Below are 20,126 nucleotides of genomic sequence, written 5' to 3'. Positions count from 1 at the left end.
GGCATAGGTGAAAGAAAAATTGCTTAAGGTCATTTTTGATAAACAAACAAAAAACCTTTAAAAAAACCCCCAAAGCAAAAATCCACTATCCACCCATCCATCCCTTCATTTTGCAGCGTGGACAACAATGGAGGACTACAACTCCCAGTGAGACTTGCGTTCGTCCATCCGAGCAGAGACCAATGGATGTCTTATACGTGACTGGCATCGACTAATCAGGTCCAGCCTCGATAAGGCTTTGTCTCCCGACGGTGGCGCGGTGCCTGTTCTCCCGCCTCCCAGCCTAGGCGCACGCGCGCCCCGCCCTGCCCGCCTTCCCTCTTTCGCCCTCCCCTCTCTTTTCTCTCTCTCTCAGAACCTTCCTGCGGCTGCGTTCGGACCTTGCTGCTCCAGCCTCCGGGACACGTCCCATCCTTCCAGCCTGAGACTAGCAGTATAGAAAAAAAAAAAAAAAAAAAAAAACCATATAATTTCTTGCCCCGTACACACCTTGAGGCGAGCAAAAAAAATTAAAATAAATTTTAACAATGAGGGAAATCGTGCACATCCAGGCCGGTCAGTGTGGCAACCAGATCGGTGCCAAGGTAAGGATTTTGAACCTCTTCTTTTAACTATATTTCTTTAGAGAAGAAAAAAAAAATCCAGATTAACGATGGCTGCGATATATATTTGCATACCACCCATCGTCAAGCTTTGCCCCTCAAAAGTTTTCCATATATAATAGACGTTTGTAGCTAGAATTAGTTTGCGAAAAATGGGGAACTAGTCTTCGCTGGTTCATTTTGGTGGAAGCTGTTAAGGACCCTTCGGTTTTGGCGGTGGGAAGACCGTGGTTCCGTAAGATTTTATTTGAAAGTGTTCTAACGGTCCGAGGACGGGGAGGGGAGGGAGATGCGGAAACGTCCGAGACAAAGCGAGGCGAGGTTTCCCCATGTGCATCCACTCTTGGCTGGGCTTCGCCGGAGGGAGAAGGGGCGAGGCTGGGCGGCGGCTGAGGGGAGCCTGGATCCCACCGTGGGGTGGGGGACGCGGTGCGCCAGGGTGGGCTGCACTGCTCTGTACCCTTCCCAAAAGATAGGCATCTCGCGCGCCCGCGGTTCCCGAGGGGCGGTCCCGTAATTCTTTGTGGATGGAAGAAGACTAATAGCTGCTGGATTAATTTTATTTCCTTACATCTCCCGTAAAGAGACCCTCTTTGGGCGTGAACCAATATAAAGAAAGAGGGTAGGAGAGTCCTTTTCTTTAAAGGGTCCCTCAGGACTAAACGGTGGAAGAAAGGAAGAGAATCCTTATATAAAGAAAGGGGTAAAAAGCTAGCAAAGAAAGAAAATTCCGGGGCCAAGACAGGGGGTGGGGGATGTTTTCTTTGGTGGGTTTTTTTTTTTTCGCGCGGTTACAGTGTAGCGGGGGAAGGGCAGGGAGGAAGTGCTGTCGCTACGTTGTAGCAGAAGGGCGGGGCCTGGGCGCCCTGGCGCGCCGGGACAAAGCGGCCCTGCCGGCCGGCTGGGGGCGCCCTAGCCCAAGCCGAGCCCCGCCTCTCGTGGGAGGTATTCACACCACGCCCACGCGCGACATCTCCCATTGTCAGTCCCGCGGCCGGCGCGGGCGCCGCAGTCACGTGGAGGGCGGGGTTGGGGGTGGTCGATTGCGGCAGCTTCTGGTCTCTCAAACACCGGCCCATTGTGCGCGGTAGGAAGGTGTGCTTGTCCAGTCTGGTTGGCCGTTTCCATCTCCCTCTCCTCACACTCCCACCCTAAAATTATCTGCGATCGCAAGGCCTCCTCAGTTGCACCTCGTCTCACATTCCAGGCAATGAAAGCTGCAGCTTAACTGGGGTTGGGGATGTCTAGTAGAAGGATATGGCAGGCAGGGGGAGGCAATGCCACAGGCCCTAGAACCAGGCTTACCACGGGCGTGTCCGGGATTAAAATGTGTGTAGGTCGGGTGGGCATAATTGGTTGGAAGTCGCATTGCTTTCCCTCCGCAGTTCTGGGAGGTAATCAGTGATGAACACGGCATCGACCCCACTGGAACCTACCACGGTGACAGCGACCTGCAGCTGGATCGCATCTCCGTGTACTACAATGAAGCTACAGGTGAGGTTGGGAACCCAGGGAACCTTGGGTCCCATCTCCTCTTCCGCTTCTCTGGGGTCTCTTCCAGCCCTGAAGAACCTCTTAATATTTTTGGATGGATCTCTCCTTTTTTCAAAAGGAGGCCTTGGTTTGATTGCCCACCATGGGGCAAATGATTGGCTCCTCTGCCCCCTCGTGGCCGCACTTGGAATCACAAGTTAGGGTCCCTGGCAGTCTCCCTGCTCCAGCTGATCTCCTTTGCCAATTTTGACTCTTTTCTTCCATATAGGTGGCAAATATGTTCCTCGTGCTATCTTGGTGGATCTAGAACCCGGGACCATGGACTCTGTTCGCTCAGGTCCTTTTGGGCAGATATTCAGACCAGACAACTTTGTTTTTGGTGAGTTATACACATATTAATAGGTAATGCTATTCAGCATATTTGAGTAAAGGAGACAGCAAGGACTAGGAGATTATTGGTATACTGGAGTGCTTAACCAGGGCTGTGTTCTGAAATCTCTAATACAGGCATTGGTAGTTAACTCCCTAGTTGGTAAATAATGGGGGAGGGATGTATTACAGGTGAGTGAGAAAGAAGGCACATTTGTGTACACAATTCCAAAAGTTAAAAAGTGGAAATTTGGTCCTGTATCTTTCTTTACTAATCAAGCCTGCCTCCCCACCCCATTCCAGGTCAGTCTGGGGCAGGCAACAACTGGGCCAAAGGCCACTACACAGAGGGTGCTGAGCTGGTTGACTCAGTCCTGGATGTGGTGAGGAAGGAGGCGGAGAGCTGTGACTGCCTACAGGGCTTCCAGCTGACCCACTCACTGGGTGGGGGCACAGGCTCTGGAATGGGCACCTTGCTCATCAGCAAGATCCGAGAAGAGTATCCTGACCGCATCATGAACACCTTCAGTGTGGTACCCTCACCCAAAGTGTCTGACACTGTGGTCGAGCCCTACAATGCCACCCTCTCCGTCCATCAGTTGGTAGAGAACACAGATGAGACCTACTGCATTGACAACGAGGCCCTTTATGACATCTGCTTCCGCACTCTCAAGCTGACCACGCCAACCTACGGAGACCTGAACCACCTCGTCTCAGCCACCATGAGTGGTGTCACCACCTGCCTCCGCTTCCCTGGTCAACTCAATGCTGACCTCCGGAAGCTAGCCGTCAACATGGTGCCCTTCCCACGGCTCCACTTCTTCATGCCTGGCTTTGCACCTCTGACCAGCCGTGGAAGCCAGCAGTATCGGGCCCTCACTGTGCCTGAACTCACCCAGCAGGTCTTTGATGCCAAGAACATGATGGCTGCCTGTGACCCCCGCCATGGCCGTTACCTCACTGTGGCTGCTGTCTTCCGTGGGCGGATGTCCATGAAGGAGGTAGATGAGCAGATGCTCAATGTGCAGAATAAGAATAGCAGCTACTTTGTGGAGTGGATCCCCAACAATGTCAAGACAGCAGTCTGCGATATCCCACCTCGTGGCCTCAAGATGGCAGTCACCTTCATTGGAAATAGCACAGCCATCCAGGAGCTCTTCAAGCGCATCTCAGAGCAGTTCACGGCCATGTTCCGGCGCAAGGCCTTCCTCCACTGGTACACAGGTGAGGGCATGGACGAGATGGAATTCACTGAAGCTGAGAGCAACATGAATGACCTTGTTTCCGAGTACCAGCAGTACCAGGATGCCACCGCAGAAGAGGAGGAGGATTTCGGTGAGGAGGCTGAAGAGGAGGCCTAAGGCAGAGCATCATCACCTCAGGATTCTCCATTCCCTCAGCCTTCTTCCTCAGCTGCCCCTGTCCTCTCCCTCAGAATTACATTTTCTGCCTCTGTCTCTTTTTTCCTTTTTTGGAGGGGGGTGGTCCTAGAACACAGTGCCTGACACATAATAGGCGCTCAATAAATACTTGTTGTTTGTTGAATGTCTCCTCTCTTCCACTCTGGGAAACCTAGATTTCTGCCATTCTCAGTAACCCTGTATTTCCTTTCGGTGTCCCCTTCTCCCATTTGTCCAGTTGGTATTTCCCTTTGTTTTATAAGATAATTCTCCAAGAAGCTGGGTCTCATCAGATCCCATCTAGAACCAAGTGCTTAAAACCCAGTAGATGGCCACCATCCTAAGCCCATGTGGTAGCCCCGGGGAAAGGAAACAAAGCTACCTCATAGCAGTAGAGGTACCTATAAGGAAGGGGTAGGGTTTTCTATTCTAGAGCAGTTTTGGAGAGGGATATCCAGGCTCTTGAGTCCTAATTTCCAGGAATTTCCCTGCTCCTCTCAGCTTCAGGAGAGGTGTTGACAGTATTATCTGTATTTTCCCGTCTTCTTCCAAGCTGAGTCCTGAGCTGTTTCTTTTGCAGGGGTCTGCCCCACCCTGTTAAAGCAGGATCCTTCTCTTTTCCTATATAACCACCTTCATATGTTGGATTCCTTCCTTTTCCCCTGGTTGGAGAAGGGGGCCAAGAAGGGGAAGAGGGACTAGCCTCCAGAAAGACCCTCCCCATCCCCACCCTTAGCAAACACCCAGCTCTGCTGTGTATATACAGAAAGGTTTGTACTGCCACCTAAATCTTTTGAATCATTCTTCCAGAGAGGGGACAAGGAGACCCTCCCATTTTGGCAACATCTCGTTTTTTTCCTTTTGCTATTCCCTCCCCTGCACTTGGCTTCATCCTGTCCTACACTTCAAATTTCTATATTGTGTTGAACTTGCTTTTTTTCATATTGAAAAGATAACATTGCCCCAAGAGCCAAAAATAAATGACAACTGAAAAAATTAAGTTGCAAGATGTGTGCTCATTTAGGGAAAGAGTACCAGTGGATACAGGAAGCTCAAGTTCAGCAACACATACACTTTGCTCTCCATGGACTGATGAGAATATCCTTATACTTAATGGACCCTCTTTTTTTTTTTTTTCTTAAGATTTTATTTGACAGCTCACAAGTAGGCAAAAAAAAAAAAAACCAAACAGGCAGGCAGAGAGAGGGGGAAGCAACTCCCTGCTGAACAGAGAGCCTGATGTGGGCTCGACCCAGGACCCTGGGATCAGGCCTGAGCTGAAGGCAGAGGCTTAACCAACTGAGCCACCCAGGTGCTCCAGCCTCTTCTCTTAATCTTAGTACCCAAACTACCCCAGCACCTTACTACCCTCCTCAATAACTGGGATAGCCATAGGCTCAGATACACAGGATCAATGTTAAGTAGGGCGTAAGTGCTTCCCAGCCCATCAACAACCTCCTGGAATTTAGAAATGCATATCTTTAGGCCTACCCAACCAGAAGCCAGTTAACTAGCCATCTACTTTTAACTACTCAAGGAGAATATTGGCAAATGCAGAGTTGAGAGCTACTGCTCCACATAAAATGTGTAGCTCATCCAGGGCATCCAGGGTTCGTTTAGGCTATGGTATGGCTCTTGATGTTTTCTCTTACCCTTTCGGATTTTCTCAGTTAACAGGGAAAGTTAACCAGTGGAGAGTATCACTTAATGGTCCCATTCTAAAGTAACACCGTTAAACCCAATACAACATGCTTCTAAGTACACAAAATCTCAGAGTGACCCTGGAAATTTTAAGTCTATAATTTCCTTATTTTCAGTAGTTCTTGGGACTAGGTCAATTCTCACTACTTCCCATTTCAGCATGATTTTCTGCCTATAACCAACTGCAGGAAAAAAGTGGTACAACTTTAACAGTGTACAAGGTAACTTCTCCCGTTCTTTTTTTTTTTTTTAATAAAGGTTTTATTTGACAGAGATCACAGGCAGGCAGTGAGAGGAGGAAGCAGGAACCCCCCAGAGCAGAGAGCCCAATGCGGGGCTCAATCCCAGCACCCCAGGACCTGAGCCTAAGGTAGAGGCTTTAACCCACTGAGCCACTCAGGCGCCCCCAACTTCCATTCTAAAAAATATATTGAATGAAGGGAGTAGGCTACATTCCAGCATTAATTTTGAATGAGTTCTGCTTTATTAATTGTTAACTAGTATTAGTGCTTTTTAACAGCAATTGATTTGACAAAGTTAACCTCAGGCCATCCCTCAGTTTTGGTCAGGAAAATTCTGGACAATAGGTGCATGTGGTCTAGGAAGTTAAATTGGGGTAAGATAATCAGAAGGCTGGCATGGAACCCCTGGGGGACTGGTAGTCTTGGCAGTGTAGGGCTGGGAAGAGCAACCCTTCCCCTCCAAGGCAAGGCACAGGCTATTTGGCAAGGAGATGGGGGAGTACCCCACTGTCAAGGGCATGCTCAGGGAAGCCAGTTGTGCATGCAGTATGGGTACTATTCTGGCAACCACGAGGCTAGGTACTGGAGCAAAGGTTGGCTCAGGCTGTTCGCAAAGGCTTGTGGTTAACCTGGTAAAAAGACAACAATGATGAAACTTGGGAATCATGTAACCTCTTCTCCCAGCTCCCCATCTGGATGAGGGCTGCTGGGAGGACATGCATTTCCAAAAGTCTTCTAAGAAGTTTTTTCTGCCACCCTACCTTACCCTCTTGTCAAGTGGTCATCAGGACCTGTCCACAGCAAGAAATCACTGAAAAGGAGTGGAGGGGGCTAGAACCCTGCTTGCACAGACCCTCCTTAGCTCATCTTTCAGGGCTTTCAATGCCGGCTTCAAGAAGGATCCAAGGAATCTAACTTGAAGGTCACTGTTATGGTCTACTGCTTTCACTTACATATGTAATTTTTTAAAAAGGTACCTTGAGAGAGAATATGCACAAGCAGGGGGAGGAAGAGGGACAAGAGACTCAACACTGAGCACAGAGCCCAACACAGGACCCGAGCTGTAACCAAAAGCTGGATGTTTAACCGATTGAGCCATTCAGGTGCCCCTATATAATTTTTTCTTAAGGACTCTCATATATAGTATGTGCCAGGCACTGTGCTAAACACTACAAATACCCATTTAATTCCCTTAATAATTCAATAGAGTAGATACTATTATTAGCCTGATTTTAAGGTGAGGAAAAAAGTACATAGAAGTAGCTAACTTGTATAAGGTCAGAGCTAGCATGACCAGAGCCAGGATTCACTATGGTTCCAGAACCTGCTCTCTGACTTCTGTCATAATCTGTAGGTAAATAAACAGGCACCAAGAAAAGCAGTAACAGCTGCAACCAGTTCCTTGTACTAGTGGGGCGACCACAAGGCTCTAGAAGACAGTCAGCCTGGGTTTGAAATCTAGCTTTACCAGCCGTATGATGAGGCACAATTCCTTAACATATTCAAAGTTGTTTCTTTACTTTGTAAAATACTATATACCCAAAGGACAGTTTCATTAAAAAACAAACAAACAAGCAAAAACAAAAACCAACCATTTGTGTAGAAGCTTAGCACTCGGGGACACCTGGAGGGCTCAGTGGGTTAAGCGTCTGCCTTCAGCTCAGGTCATGATCCCAGGGTCCTGGGACTGAGCCCCACATCAGGCTATCTGCTCAGTGGGGAATCTGTCTTGCCCTCTCCCCTTCCTCCCACTCAAACTTTCTCCTTCCTTTGAGATAAATAAAATCCTTTTAAAAAAGCAGTAGCAGCAGCAGCTTAGCACCGCGTCTAGCATATAGCATATAGAAAACAAAGATGTCAATGGCTCTGGAGCCTCCTGGGTGCGGGCCTAGTACTAGGCCCACCGCTTCACATGCCTGGGGAACCCAGAAATTTACAGGAAATCCACCATGCTCACTCTAGAGACCCTCACCTGGGAGATGCTGACGCCTGTGAGTCTCTCCACGCTCTCCGGCAGGCGGGTCAGGATGTCCAGTACTTCCCCAGTCACTTTGGCCGCCCCCATGGTCCCACCTCCACTGGACACCAGTGTGATCTTATTGGCTGAGGTCAGGGGACCACTGATCTCCTCTGCTACCTGGTAGGTGAGAGATGCACACTTAGCACCTGTGGTCTGATCACACCCCTCCTCAAACACCTTACCCTGGGCTTCGAGATCGTTGACATTCTTCAGTTTGTAAGGATCATCCCTCCTCACTTCAGTCACTGGCTTATAATTCCCACTCCGAATTCACAGTTCCCTAGTCTGGCTCTCCCCAAACCCCTCCTTTTACCCCTCACCCTACACTCCCTGGTTCTGTTCCTCTCCTGGTGCCCACCACCCGCAGACCTGGGGCAGCTTCTCCAGCAGCATGTCCAGCTGAGCGGCCTCACGATACAGCTGGAACGCTTCTGCCTTCTTGGCCATCTGCTCAGCTTCGGCCCGAGCTCGAGCCCCTATGGCAAAGGCCTCGGCCTCCCCACGCATCTGAGAACAGTAGGAAACTGTGGGACTGACGGCTGTTGTTAAGGACAGGAAACCCCAGCTCAAACAGCAACCCCCACTTGCTCCACAAGCCACCAAGAGTCACCTCTTAACTCACCCTCACAGACTCAGCTTCTGCCTCAGCTTGCATGATCAGCTGGGACCTGGGCACAGAAAGGGAAGTGCAGGGAGGGGCTGAGGAAGGGCCAAAGGCAGGCCCTGCTCGAGAAACACAGGCGCCTATAACTTGACTTCCATAGGAGTTCAGGTAGTGAAGGCCTCAGCTCTTCATACGGGGGCAACCAGGTCATAAAGGACTACGATGGGGCCTGGAAGGGGCATTTACTTCTCTGCCTCAGCTAGGCGCTCCAGCTTGTAGCGCTCGGCTTCTGCGGGCTTCCGAACTCGGGCCTCCAGCTCCTTCTCTCGGCGGGCGATCTCCTGTTCCTGCACTGCCACCTGCTGGGCCCGCTCCACCACCTGCACCTGGACCCGCTGCTCCTCGATCTGCTGCTTAGTTTTGGCCACCTGAGTAGGAGTGATGCTCGACATGAGGGCTGAAGAGCAAGCTCCCAGGAACCACAGAGAGAAGCCAGGGCCAGGGCTCCTGGGTGAGATTATTCATACAGTTAAGTACATGAAACCAGTCCCCGGTGGGCTTAGCCAGCCCAGGGGAGTCCATCTCCCATATGGCTCCCAATCATGGCTTGGGAGATGGCCTGATCCTCCTCTGAGGCAGATGATAGGGTAATTTCCAAGCAGCCTTAACATCAAGAGCTGGATAGGGTAGGGATCCTACTTTGTTCTTCCTCAGGCCAAGCTAAGGGGTCCCTCTGTTGAGCTCCCATATTAGTCTATTTTTCCAGTGTCCCTCTGTTGTAGAGTATGAGCACCTGGAATGCTCTGATGTGTGGTGGCCATCTTCCACCTACAGCCTCACTCAGAGCCATCCACTTCTCTCCATCTGAGCTGCTGTAACCTTCCTGCAAGCCACCATCAATTCCAGCCCCCCCCGCAACTGCTTCCTACTGGCTCTGGCAGTGATGCTGGAGTGTGTATGTATCTCTTTCATTTTTATTTTTTGTATATCGTACACTTTCAAAAGGAAAAAAAAAAGAAAGAGCAGTGAGAAGCAAGGTTTCTGTCCACTTATTTCCTTAAACCACCTTTTCCTTTCCCCAGAGGTAGTAACTGTGACCAGCTTTTTCTGTACTCTTCTTCCAGGAACATTCTAAACATTTACAAGAACATGTACATATAGAATTCCTCTTATTTACACATATCTCATTTTCTTATTCCTGTAGAGTAGATATCTGAAGGCTCTTGTCAAGATTTTGGTGACAGAGGTACCAGAGAGGAGCATGCTTCTCTATGGCCCCAATGCTCTGGCTCAGCCATGGACCATCATCCCTGAGGGTCTTATCAACAGCAGAGATGATACCCCTGCCTTTACTGCATCCATGTGTTCACTCCAGAGGAAAGGTGCTTCTGGACATGGCATCCTATGCTGTCCCTGACCCTAAAATTTCAGACTGGTTCCAAATTGACCAGTTGCTCTCTCCTTCAATGTACAGGATCTCTCTCTCTCGGTGTTGGAGTCCCTCCTGCCCCCTTTTTAAGGCTCACCTTTTGATGAAATAACCCCCAGTAGCTTCTTTGGAAGAAGTACATGGGCAGTAAGTTTTCTGAGATCTTGTTTTTCTGAGATTTTTTTCTACTTTTTTGTTTAAATGACAGTTTGACTGAGTACAGGTTACTACATTAGAATTCATTTTTTTAAAGATTTTATTTATTTATTTGACAGAGAGAGACACAGTGAGAGAGAGAGCACAAACAAGGGTAGTGGGAGAGGGAGACGCAGGCTACCCGCTGAGCAGAGAGCCTGACATGGGACTCGATCCCAGGACCCTGGGATCATGACCTGAGCCAAAGGCAGACACTTAATGACTGAGCCACCCTGGTGCCTCTAGAATTCATTTTCTATCTGTATTTTGAAGGTATTGCTCCAATGGTCTCCTGGCTTCTTAAAAAATCTGAAGTCATTTTGATGCCTGACCCTTTGTGATCTTTCTCTCTGGAAGCTTTTAGATCCCTTCTTTGTTCTCTCTGTTCTGAAATTTCACAGGGTAGTTGTTTCTTATTTGTTGTATTGCACATTTGGTGGACTGTTTCAATCTAGAAAGTCGTATCTTCCAGAACAGATAGACATTTTAAGTATTTTTTCCACTGGTGATTTTTCTCCCATTTTCTTTGTTCTGTTGATTTGATTAATAAATCTGTAGATTAGGATTAATAAATTTATTACAATTAGAATGTATTACAATTAGATAAATAAATCCAGACTCACTAGAATTTCTTGTGATTTTTCCCCCCTCATTTCTGCCATCTTACTGACTTTAAGAGCTCTCATTTTGTTTTCTGTTTTATGCCCTGCTTTTCTAGATGTGAATTCTTCTCTTATCTGAGAGAATATTAAAAAAGATTTTTTAAGCTTTCTACTCCTTCCATAGTATGTATCCTCCAAGTTGCTTTGCTGTTTGTGGTTTTAGTCTCAGACTTGAACACTGCAGGATTCCCTCATATATCAGGGAATCCCTGGCTGGCTGCTCACAGTGAAGGAGGTCTAAAACAGTGAAACTGTGGGCATGTGGGTGAGGCTTGTTGGCTCTGAACTTCACTCTATGGTGATTTGGGCAAGTCATCTACTGAGGAACCTATGATTCAGGATCCTTAAAGTCTTTCCCTTTGCACTGGTCATGTTCCTCAGCACAGTCTTCTAATGACTTCTTTGGAAGATGCATCCAGGGGACAAATGGATAAGGAGGTTAGGGGAGGCTGTCAGCATTTAGGATTCAATGGTCATATCGTGCCCGTCACTGATAAAGTACTATTGGCTTAGTTGATTACGATGGCTTTCTGGCTTCCAAAATGATGTTTTCTGTTCCTATCAATCCAGTTCTCTCCATCTGTTTTCATCTTCTCCTTCTTCTGTTTAAAAATCACTCTATGTGGTTTTAGAGGGAGTGAAATTAACTGTATTTATTCAACCCATAATCTCTGAAAAAGCTTCCAATTTATCTTCCTGCTTCTTGTCTTCTGAGAATCAACTCTCCACACAGCAGACACGCTGATCCTTGTAAAAATGTGAATTAGGGGATGCCTGGGTGGCTCAGTAGGTTAAGCCGCTGCCTTTGACTCAGGTCATGATCCCAGGGTCCTGGGATCCAGTCCCACAACTGGCTCCTTGCTTGACAGGGAGGCCGCTTCTCTCTCTGTCTCTGCCTGCCACTCTGCCTGTTTGTGCGCTCTCTCTCTCTCTCTCTGATAAATAAATAAATAAATAAAATCTTTGAAAAAAAATGTGAATTAGACCATGACACCTCCCTGCTTAAAGTTCTCCAGTAGGATTCCACTGGGCTTGGAATTCTCTTTTAAGTCTCCAACATGGCCACCTGAACCCTATGGGACCTGGCCCTGCCTGCCTTGCCATCTCACTCACAGCATACCAGCCCTATCAGATCAGAACCCTCCTCTCTGTTCTTGGGACACACCAAGCTCTTTCCTACCTCCGGGCCTTTGCATGTGATGGTCCTCTGTCTAACCACATATGGCTATTTATACTTAAAATTAATTAAAATTAAGGGCACCTGGGTGGCTGAGTGGGTTGGGCCTCTGCCTTCAGCTGCTGTCATGATCTCGGGGTCCTGGGATTGAGCCCCGCATGGGCGTCAGTCTCTCTGCGCAGCAGGGAGCCTGCTTCCCCCACCCCCCGCCTGCTTCTCTGTCTACTTGTGACATCTCTCTTGGGTCAAATAAATAAAATCTTTAAAAAATTAATTAAAATTAAGTAAAATTTAAAATTTAAATAAATAAATAAAATTTAAAATTCTGTTTCTTACTCACATTTCACTAGCTACAGCTCCACAAGCCACATTTCAAGCACTCAGTATCACAGCATTTACAATTACAGATTTACAGCATTTCCATCAACACAGAAACAGCACTTGGCCCACAACTCCTTACACTGTTGGCTCTTTCTCATCTTCAGGTTTATCTCATAAATCACTTCCTCACTGAAGCTTTCTTAGATTAGCCCAAACCTCTGCACTGTTTTTCTCATCCCTCTGTACACTTCCTTCATAGCACTTAAACAGGATAATTAGAACCTATGGAAGTTATTTACTTGCTTACTAGCTGTTTCCTGTTTTATAATATAAGCTCCACAAGAGCAGGAATCTTTTCTGTCTCATTCATACTTACACCCTCACTTCCAAAACAATGTCTGGCACATCTTAGGCACCTGACAGTATTTGTTGAATGAATTCCTATTTCCCCAAGTACCTAGCACAAAGCCTGGCACAAAAGAAAAGAGCTGATAAAAGTTGGAACAGAGCCCAAACCTGCCCAATCCTTTGATTTGCAGATAAGAAAAGCTGTATTTAGGTTAAGGACCCTGCAAGTTGGTTTCCAGCTTGCATAGTGGAAATGGTTTCCACTATGTTAATGCTTCTCAAATGCCAATGTGTACATGAATCCCCTAGGGATTTTGCTGAAACACAGATTCTAGGGGCACCTGGCTGACTCAGTCAGTAGAGCATGCAACTCTTGATCTCAGGGTTATGCATTCAAGCCCCAGGTTGGGTGTGGAGACTAACTCTAAAAAAATAACCAATTCAGATTCTGATTCAGTCAGCAGGACTGGAGCTGGAGATTCTATATCTAATAAGGCCCACAGCGATGCCGCTGCTACTGGTAGGCAGACTACACTGAAGCAAAGTTCAGGAATTTAATATCGTAAACTAAAGACGTTTTTTATTTCAGTATCCTTTAAGCCTATACCCACTTGTGGCAGAACCAAATTTCATAACATTGCAGTTGACTCCCATTATTCACAGTAGATCTGGTCTATAAAGTAACCATGAATACCGAATTAGCAAATACCTATTTTCTTGTTAGGGGAAACATACCGTGAGGTTCCTGTGATCCCCTGTTCACGACAAAGCACTATATATGCTTGCTATATATGTGTTTCTGTTTAAAGATACCTTATATAATATACATACTCATTAACAATGAAGTTATTGCTGACAGCACGATAACTCATGCCTGAAAGAAGCTTATCCAACACATGCAATTTCTCTGTAAGGCATATCACAGTCTCCTTGCACTCAGGAACACTTAGCACTTTAGTAGCATGCTTGGGGGCCATTTTAAAGAGCAAAACCACCAACAAAGAGTACAAGAATGCAAAAAATGTAGCAGTAAATATACTATGAAAATGAGAGCTGAAACAAGAAGGCAAAATATCTTGTTCAGCCTCAACTGCACCATCAGGCAACTCAAATTCTTCATTGCTCTGTGCATGTCTGCAAATGATCACAAAGGTGCCACGAGGACTGCTTCTGGGATTACCAGTAAATTTTAGTGAGTAGGCCCATTCTCAAATACAGAATCTGCAAGCAAAGAGGACTGACCATGCCTCCGTGTAGTATCAAGGGCTGCCCCTATCTCACTTTGCAGAATGCAAAGCCAAGTCCATGTTTTCCTTCCTTATGCCCTTCTCCGATCACCAGGGCTGTTGTGAGCACATAAAAAATCAGAAAAACGGGCCCCCTGGGTGGATGCGGCAACAACTCACCTGTGTGGGAATGCACAGCACGGTGAGTGTGGAGAATGGGCTGGATGTTAGCTCGCTTCACCTACCCATCCAGGTGCCATTCCCCAGGGGACAATCTGCCGAAACATATGATCACATCCTACTGACCATATCCATTCTTGGCCTTTACTTTGCTTTTCAACTGAAATGCTTGGGTCTTTCAAATCATCGTATGGAGGAGTTGGGTCAGAAATGTAGAGCCAGAATAAAGGGATCAGAGTTAGAATATGAGAAAGTGTGACGGCCTAAGATGGATGACTTCAGAGGAATGAACTGCCCAGTGTGAGAGCTCTGACCTGAAGCTGATAGGCGAGGTCAGCCTGTGCGCGGCGGGTATTGACCTCGATGTCATATGTGGCCTTCTTTAGCTCATAGTCCCTCTGTGCCTTGGCCATCTCGATCTCACTCAGGTACTGGGCAGACACCTTCTCCTGCTTAGCTTTGGCTTCCTGTCCACACAGAGATCAGGGAGGAAGTTAGAGTAGGGAGAGGAAGGCCCCAGGGGGGACAGCCTGCTCCTCACCAGGCTCCCCTGCATGTGCCTCATCTATTTCCTCTGCCAACCCAGTTCTACGAGCCCTCACTCAGTTGTGCCCCTTCCATCCCGTCTCCCACTGCACGCCCAAGAAAACCATTGGGACCAAGTGATCCCCCAAGTAGAATCTATCTCACCCGGATCCCAGCATCTCTTTTGGCTTCTGCCTCCCCAATCCGAGCATCTTTTTGGACTTGAGCTGTTCTAGCCTTCCCTAAGGAGTGTAAATAGTCCTGTGAGAGAGAAGCAGCAATCAGAATCCTTGGGAGGATTTAAGAGATGGGAGCAGGGAACTGGAGAGAAGAGAATCAGCCACCCAAGTTTGTTTACCTGATCATCATGAATGTCCTTCAGGGTGTAGCTAACCACACTGATGCCCATGTTGACCAGGTCTGAGGAGGCCACTTTGAAAACTTGCTCTGAAAATTTCTGTCTGTCCTTATAGATTTCCTAGGGTAACAAAATGGTGGGAAGGAGGAACTTAAGCTCTCAGTCCTCCAGATACTGTCTCCCACAGACTAGCCGGGTCCTTGTGCCACTCACTCTGGTATCTCTTCCAGATCTTTCCCTGCCCTCAAGCCCACCTCCACAGTCATGTGAGCCATGATAGCCCTCTGGTGGCCCTCCAGAGTCTCCAGTGCAATGTGGGCAATCTCAGCTTCCGTCTTCCCCAGGAACATCTGGCAGGCAGCTGCCAACATCTCCTTGTTCTGCCCCTGGATTTTCACCTGTAACCAGAGTAGGGATAGGGAAAGTGTGGTGAAGGTCTCATATAAAGCCAGGTAGGAAGCAGGAAGAGAATGGAAGAGTCAAGTCCTTGGGAGTCCCTGGAGAAGGTGAGATTTAGCAGAGACATTTCTCTGCAGTCAGAGGTTGGGAAGGCCATGATGAGAAGATTCTCAATGTCTGGGCACAAAGAAGGTGATGAAGGAATGGACTCCGGGTGGGTAAAGGCTCTGAAAGCCTCACCTGGGCAATGCCAGTGACTGAGATGGGGACCCCATGACGAGTGTAAACCTTTTCACTCTTGACATTGAGGGTCAGTGTGTTGAGAGAGATCCTATGGGAAAAAGGAGGAGTGGACAGTAAGAAAAAAAGAAACGAGAAAACTGGGGTTTCCCTTCCCTGGTTCTTTTTCTACCTACCTCTGGATTTGCTGGATGCAGGGCAGGACAAAGACACGTCCTCCAGCCACCATGACTGGGGGGCTTCGGCAGAAGCCTGCAAGGTGAGAGGGCAGTAAACTGCAGCACCAGGGGTAGGGTTAGAATATGGAAGACTGAAAAACTGGAGTGAGGGGCGGGAATAAGCCCCACAGGGAAATCTGGGAGCCGGGGCGGAGGCAGTTTGGGCCTTGGAAGGGCAGCACTGGGAATCACAAGTGGGTGGCTTGCAGCCGGCGCTGGGGGTGGGGGGGACAGAGGCCCGCGCCTGGGGACCTGGTAGGGAGAAGGGTAGAATCCAGACCCGCAAGGGTTTGGGGGCCACTGGCTGAGAAAAGAACATTACTTACCGGAGACCACCATGGCCTCATTTGGGCCACAAGTGAAAAACATGGCTCAGGCTGGAGCTGGGGGAAAAAAAAAAGGAAGCCTTTGCGGGCGGGGGTCCACAGGAGTGAATATTCTCCCTTTCCCGTCAGTCTCTCCCAATCTCCAGCCACCAGGGCCCAGTCCCTTCCGCACCTTTCCGCTAAGGCATTTGCCTATTCAATCCCACAGATCCCAGAGACTCCCTCCCCTTCGCCGGTTTACAGCCACTCCCTTACCCCTGCCCCGTCCCGCCTACGGTGAGGGCAGTTTCTGGCTCCGGTGATAAAGCTCTCTCGCGCTTTAAGGCCCCCAAACCTTGCGCCACCTTCCCTGCTCCTCCGCGGTGCGACTCCATCTCGCCTTCCCACCCACCTTTCCGCACGCTGGCGGTGGCCGGGCCGGGGCGCGCAGCGGATTCAGGAGCCGAGCAGCGGTCCCGGGGAACTGCCTTCCAGCCAGCGGCGCCCGCGCTCGCGCCCCTCACTCGGCCGCACCCGGTCGCCGCGGCAGACGCGACCCCGCCCCGCCGCGGCCCGCCCCTTTCCCGGCACGCCGCGCTTGCGCTGGATGCCAGCCTGCCGCCGTCCTTCCCCGGCCTGGAGCTCCGCCCCGGGAAGCGGGACGTGACCTCCGTGGGCCTGCAACCCGGGCTGGGGAGATTGCCTCATCTCTGATTTGCCCCGCGGTAACTAGGAAAACCGCACACGGGGCAACGAAAGACTGCATCCGGTCACCCGGGGCGGAGCGCCTGCGGAGGACGTGGCCCCAGCTCCTCCAGCCCGCCCTTGGTGCCGGAAGGCGGGGAGGGCTGGGGAATCGCCGCTAACAAAGATTCGTACACTCAGATGACTACTGACAGTAAATCGACTTTATTTGTGTTCACAGAACATACCGGGCGACCCACAGCCGCCCGCTGACAGCCCACCGACCTTCGACATCTTAGCCACCCCTCGGGGCAACTTCGAGAAGATTGAAGGCAGAGGAACTTAACCCCGGTGGTCCGTCAAAGCCTCACACAGTAGATCCAGGGAGTTGAAATCCTGTAAGACGGAATACCAGCCCCTAAACCTACGACCTGCCACCATCGTTGTTGACTCTTTGTCCGGGCACTCTCCCAGATCCAGGACCTCCACCTTGGTTCTCGAGGAGAACCAAAGCGCCCAGCCTCCACCTTCGCCAAAACTCAACAAATTACCAAGAGTTCTGCGTTTTCAGCAGGGAGGCACATCTCACACCCCTGCGTAAGTTAAAATAAATATTACATACACCCCTCCATCACCTAGGGGGACATACATAAATACATATAAATATTAATTAGAATCGCTGAGAAATAAATAAATGACGCTCTTCCCCACGCGGCCTTCCCGGGAGTGTCGGTGCTCTTCATCCGGGCTCGGGCTGGCTTCTCCGCTGCAGTGCTTTGATTTTAAGTTGCCTCGGAAGTCCCAGTTTGGGATACGCTCTCGCGCACCAGGTACACCTGGTGTTTCTTTGTTTTTTCGGATTCTTTTGGGTGGGGGGATGTGGGGAGAGGTCCCGTTTAGAAGGCGGCCGGATGTTGCTGTAGAAAAGTGCTGAGGTCCAGAGTGTAGTCCGAGGGCTCAGAGGTCAGATTAAGGGGCTCAAGGACCGGGGGCACCGGGGTGGGCGCGGGGGATGCACCGTTGGGGGCGTCCTCCGGAGCCAGGGGTGCCGGCACACTCTCTTCAGCCATCAGGATCTGGCAGAAGATCACGGCGAGCAGGAGAAAAAGGAGCCTTTTCGCAGGGTTCGGATCCTCGACTGGCAGCTGGCGCCGGACCTGAAGAGAGACAACAAAGGCGACAGATTAGCTGAGGACCCCGGCGTCCGGCCGTTCCCCCTGCCCCTCCGGGTGCCCACTTCCACGACACTCACCACTCGTGGGTAGAGGACCCGACGGCTGCGCTTCCGATGCCCGCGGGAGGCGCTGATGCGCGCGGCAGGAGCCACCGCAGGCTCCGGAAGAGGGTCGAAGGTGAAGATCTCAGGACCAGAGCCCCGCCGGGGTCCGGGGCTGGTAGAGACGGGGGTCGGGGCCCGCAGGACTGTCATAGTGGGGAGGGAGCTGCGAGAGTGACACATGGCGGACAGAGCGAAACGGAAGGCCGATGGCCGAATGCGGACCTACAGCATTGCGGAGCAGATTTTGTGCGCTCCAGTATTGGGCGGGGCCTTCTCAACTCCACCCGCTGCTGGGAGTGGTGGCCAGAGCAAGCTGGAAATTCCGACGGTTAAACAATGAGAGGGGGCGGCGACGTGGCCTGTGCAAACTAGGCGCCCATGTGTGCGTTGTGAGCGTGTGAGTTGTGAGTGGGATGGGTGAGATCCCGGGCTGCAGGCCCATGTCAGGGCATGTGGGGGCTGGAGAGCAGCCAGCAGATAGCTTAGGAGGTGGTTAGGCCACTGGCCCCATCTCTGGGGAGGTAGGAGGACTGACATAAAGAAATCTGGCCATGCTGGGAGCAGCGACCCAGCAAAGCCAATGAATTACAGCTACACACGCACATTCATATACTTGTAGATACACATAGAACAACACACACACACACACGCATGCACACACACAAGAGGAAAGTCATCACAGAAATAGCCAAAAAGAGAAATGAACATGCTAGTACACACAAGACATGATGCTGCCTGCCCCAGCACACACCACATTGTAGGGGCAGAAAAATCATCCTTTCTTTCCTTCTAGCTTCACTGGTTGGTCTAACAATTAAATTGATGTAAGTTAACAGGAGAAAAACAGATGTAATTACTTCAGGAACTGAGGAAGCCTTGAGATTTAAAGGCAATTGAGGTTCGTAAGCCCTCTGGAGCTAAAGAATGGAAGGAGGCCAATTCAGGGGAAGATAAGAAGAGGGGATGTTTGGAAGTCAGAAGTTTGCCCTGCCAAAGCGGGTAGGACCATCAGATAGTTATCTTCTGGTAATAGCCGTCTTTGCAGTTCAGTCCCCTATCTAAACTCTTTTAGGCAAAGAAGAGAGGCAAAACGCTGTTCCTGAGTCTGCTGGGTTTTTGATTGCCACCAGCTCAAAATAACTCACATGCCCAAGTGGAACCTTTTGCGGTGGCCTATCTTCTCCCCTTTACCATGCACATACTGGAGCAAAGGTGCAGAGACTTCGCAGGGGCAACACAAGAAAGCTGCCTGCGCAGATGTGTGCAGAAATGCTCACGTAAGGCTGCTGCCACAAAACAAAGGCAAGAGGTTAGTAGTTACCCAGATTACCCAGTTACCCAGATTTGTCCCTTTCATAACTGCCTTAGAGACAGCTGCTCATGGACTCACAGTTTAACATCCTTTGAGCATTTACTGTTAAAGGTCTTGTTGAAAGTACTGAGGTTGGTTTCAGTGTATGGGCTGCTGAGTGAGGCCAGCCAGACACAGCCGGCACCTCGAACTCTCTTGAGGGTCTTAAAGAAACTGAACACCAACTATAAAGGGGAGACCCAAAAGAACTAGTGTTCCCATCTATCTAATCAATAAGGCGAGGCTTCATAGAAGAGTGGCATTGGAGATGACTTTGAACAGTGGGTGGGGTACCACAGAGTTAGATGTGGAAGATGACTGTGAGGAAGAGAATGGAATCAGCAAAGACCTTGGGCTGGAAAAGTACAGGATGTGTTTGGGGAATCACAAGAAAAACAATCTTACAGTAAGTTTCCTGTAAAGGAGTAGTGGGAAGTAATGATTCTGGAAAGGAGGTGGGCCGAGTGGGGAGAGCTTAGCTGGAGGTCCAGGCCAGGAGATTGAGTTTAACTCAAGATTCTGGATTCTGTTGGGTCATGGAAGGATAAAAGGAGGGTAGTTGGAAACTAAGTAGGATGACAAGTGTGCCCTGGATGAGGAGACACTGAGCCAGGGGATAGGAGGTTATTGGAAAGGTTTAGGTGGAAGGTAACAAGGGCTTGAGATGAGCAATGGAAGAGGGAACCAAGAGGAGAGATGGCAGTAAGAGACATTCCTACCATAAGACCATAGCTGTTTGGTAATGAGATGGGAATCATTAGAACCTGGGAGTGTGAAGAATGGGGTGCTGACAGTAA

The 20,126-nt window shown here is 49.5% G+C and overlaps 3 protein-coding genes across 6 annotated transcripts; 1 reads left to right on the top strand and 2 right to left on the bottom strand.

The window, feature by feature from the left end:
• Positions 1 to 323: 323 nt before the first annotated feature.
• On the top strand, positions 324 to 4,865 carry TUBB (tubulin beta class I). The gene is made up of 4 exons (XM_032338098.1): positions 324 to 584; positions 1,988 to 2,096; positions 2,365 to 2,475; positions 2,769 to 4,865. Exons 1-4 carry the CDS (start codon positions 528 to 530, stop codon positions 3,824 to 3,826), a joined length of 1,335 nt encoding a protein of 444 aa, XP_032193989.1. The 5' UTR covers positions 324 to 527; the 3' UTR covers positions 3,827 to 4,865.
• Positions 4,866 to 6,027: 1,162 nt separating this feature from the next.
• FLOT1 (flotillin 1) lies at positions 6,028 to 16,713 on the bottom strand. 4 transcript variants are annotated; one of them, XM_032338102.1, is made up of 13 exons: positions 16,428 to 16,706; positions 16,037 to 16,093; positions 15,669 to 15,744; positions 15,493 to 15,583; positions 15,108 to 15,251; positions 14,854 to 14,973; positions 14,661 to 14,756; positions 14,285 to 14,437; positions 8,679 to 8,860; positions 8,451 to 8,496; positions 8,198 to 8,335; positions 7,781 to 7,945; positions 6,028 to 6,437 (listed from the first exon to the last, which is right to left on the bottom strand). In XM_032338102.1, the coding sequence occupies exons 2-13, from the start codon at positions 16,077 to 16,079 to the stop codon at positions 6,408 to 6,410; spliced, it is 1,284 nt and encodes a 427-aa protein (XP_032193993.1). In that variant the 5' UTR covers positions 16,080 to 16,093; positions 16,428 to 16,706; the 3' UTR covers positions 6,028 to 6,407. The 4 variants fall into 4 exon arrangements, with proteins under 4 accessions (XP_032193993.1, XP_032193995.1, XP_032193996.1 ...); XM_032338104.1 differs by lacking the exon at positions 15,493 to 15,583 and having other exon boundaries at positions 15,669 to 15,802; positions 16,428 to 16,713; XM_032338105.1 differs by lacking the exon at positions 14,285 to 14,437 and having other exon boundaries at positions 16,428 to 16,711.
• Positions 16,714 to 16,901: 188 nt separating this feature from the next.
• Positions 16,902 to 18,231, bottom strand: IER3 (immediate early response 3). Its single transcript, XM_032338141.1, has 2 exons — positions 17,952 to 18,231; positions 16,902 to 17,856 (listed from the first exon to the last, which is right to left on the bottom strand). The coding sequence occupies exons 1-2, from the start codon at positions 18,156 to 18,158 to the stop codon at positions 17,596 to 17,598; spliced, it is 468 nt and encodes a 155-aa protein (XP_032194032.1). The 5' UTR covers positions 18,159 to 18,231; the 3' UTR covers positions 16,902 to 17,595.
• Positions 18,232 to 20,126: the final 1,895 nt, after the last annotated feature.

Source organism: Mustela erminea, chromosome 4, assembly GCF_009829155.1.
Source record: "Mustela erminea isolate mMusErm1 chromosome 4, mMusErm1.Pri, whole genome shotgun sequence".
NCBI classification, from domain to species: domain Eukaryota; kingdom Metazoa; phylum Chordata; class Mammalia; order Carnivora; family Mustelidae; genus Mustela; species Mustela erminea.
Note: the sequence above shows the minus strand (reverse complement) of the source record. Positions and strands in the feature narration are given on the sequence as shown.

Bases quoted from the DNA above. Each gene is read 5' to 3' on its own strand.
- TUBB (XM_032338098.1), top strand. From the start codon at position 528: ATGAGGGAAATCGTGCACATCCAGGCCGGTCAGTGTGGCAACCAGATC. The intron at 2,097-2,364 runs GTGAGGTTGGGA...TCTTCCATATAG, and splicing joins GTACTACAATGAAGCTACAG to GTGGCAAATATGTTCCTCGT. The intron at 2,476-2,768 runs GTGAGTTATACA...ACCCCATTCCAG, and splicing joins ACCAGACAACTTTGTTTTTG to GTCAGTCTGGGGCAGGCAAC.
- FLOT1 (XM_032338102.1), bottom strand. From the start codon at position 16,079: ATGTTTTTCACTTGTGGCCCAAATGAGGCCATGGTGGTCTCCG. The intron at 8,336-8,450 runs GTGAGTTAAGAG...TACTGTTCTCAG, and splicing joins CAGAAGCTGAGTCTGTGAGG to ATGCGTGGGGAGGCCGAGGC. The intron at 6,438-7,780 runs GTGAGGGTCTCT...TCTTTTTACCAG, and splicing joins CAGGCGTCAGCATCTCCCAG to GTTAACCACAAGCCTTTGCG.
- IER3 (XM_032338141.1), bottom strand. From the start codon at position 18,158: ATGTGTCACTCTCGCAGCTCCCTCCCCACTATGACAGTCCTGCGGGCC. The intron at 17,857-17,951 runs GTGAGTGTCGTG...GTCTCTCTTCAG, and splicing joins GGGTCCTCTACCCACGAGTG to GTCCGGCGCCAGCTGCCAGT.